The sequence below is a fragment of the Onychostruthus taczanowskii genome, unplaced genomic scaffold (assembly GCF_017590055.1).
Source record: "Onychostruthus taczanowskii isolate IOZ18803 unplaced genomic scaffold, ASM1759005v1 scaffold641, whole genome shotgun sequence".
NCBI classification, from domain to species: domain Eukaryota; kingdom Metazoa; phylum Chordata; class Aves; order Passeriformes; family Passeridae; genus Onychostruthus; species Onychostruthus taczanowskii.
In genome coordinates, this window is record NW_024504134.1 from 4,202 (window position 1) to 5,309 (window position 1,108).

General features: G+C 71.1%; 1 protein-coding gene across 1 annotated transcript in view; it reads right to left on the reverse strand.

Moving 5' to 3' along the window:
• Positions 1 to 1,108, reverse strand: part of LOC121344535 (actin-like protein 6B) — a 7,310-nt gene that overhangs the window by 1,300 nt on the left and 4,902 nt on the right. Inside the window, exons 8-9 of the mRNA XM_041420608.1 lie at positions 797 to 877; positions 596 to 691 (exon numbers count right to left, since the gene is read on the reverse strand). Coding sequence (XP_041276542.1) covers positions 596 to 691; positions 797 to 877 — 177 coding nt within the window. The remainder of the gene's footprint in view (positions 1 to 595; positions 692 to 796; positions 878 to 1,108) is intronic.

Consider the following 1,108-nt stretch of genomic DNA (forward strand, 5'->3'; position numbering starts at 1 on the left):
GGGGGGGGTTTGGGGCCCCCCCCCCCCCCCCCCCAATCCCAATGCCGGGGGTCCCTCACGGGGGGATTTGGGGTCCCTCACAGGGGGGGTTTGGGTCCCCTCCCCATCCCGGGGGTCTCTCACAGGGGGGTTTGGGGTCCCCTCCCCACCCCGGGGGTCCCATCCCGGGGGTCTATCACGGGGGGGTTTGGGGTCCCCTCCCCATCCCGGGGGTCCCATCCCGGGGGTCTCTCACAGGGGGGGTTTGGGGTCCCCTCCCCATCCCGGGGGTCTCTCACAGGGGGGGGGGGGGCAACTGGGGGGACACTGGGGGGTTGCTGTGAGGCACTGGGGGCAACTGGGGGTCACTGGGGGCAACTGGGGGATGGCTGTGAGCCACTGGGGGCAACTGGGGGTCACTGGGGGCAACTGGGAGAAGCCCTGAGGCCCGGTCTGGGTCCCTCAGAGGGCTTTGGTGTCCCCCCATCCCAAATTCAGGGGGTCCCTCACGGGGGGATTTGGGGTCCCTCACAGGGGGGGTTTGGGTCCCCTCCCCATCCCGGGGGTCTCTCACAGGGGGGTTTGGGGTCCCCTCCCCACCCCGGGGGGCCCTCACAGGGGGGGTTTTCTGAGCCAGCTCCCGGTTCAGGCGGTCGGTGAAGCCCTGCAGCAGCGTGTTCCCTCCGGTGACAATGACGCTGCCGTAGAGACCCTGCGTGGGGGGGGGACACGGCAGGGACCAGCGGGATGTGGGGGGGGTCCCTGCCGCCCCCAGACCCCCCCGGACGTGGGGGTCCCTGCCGGCCCCCAGACCCACCGGCCGGATGTCGATGTCGCACATGCCGATGCTGGTGGTGACCACGTGTCCCACGCCCAGCATGGTGTTCCCCGAGAGGCCCTGGGGAAAGGGGGGGGGTCAGGGGGTCCCAAAAACCCCCCCCGGGACCCCCAAAACCCGCTGGGACCCCCAAAACCCCCCTGGGACCCCCGAAACCCCAATGGGAACCCCGAATGTCCCCAGTGCCCTGGGTGACCTTGGCAGTGGAAGAGTCAGAGGGCCCTCAGACAGGCAGAACCCGGGGGTGGGGGTCCCCTAAACCCCCCAGGACCCCAAACCCCCCCCCAGGAC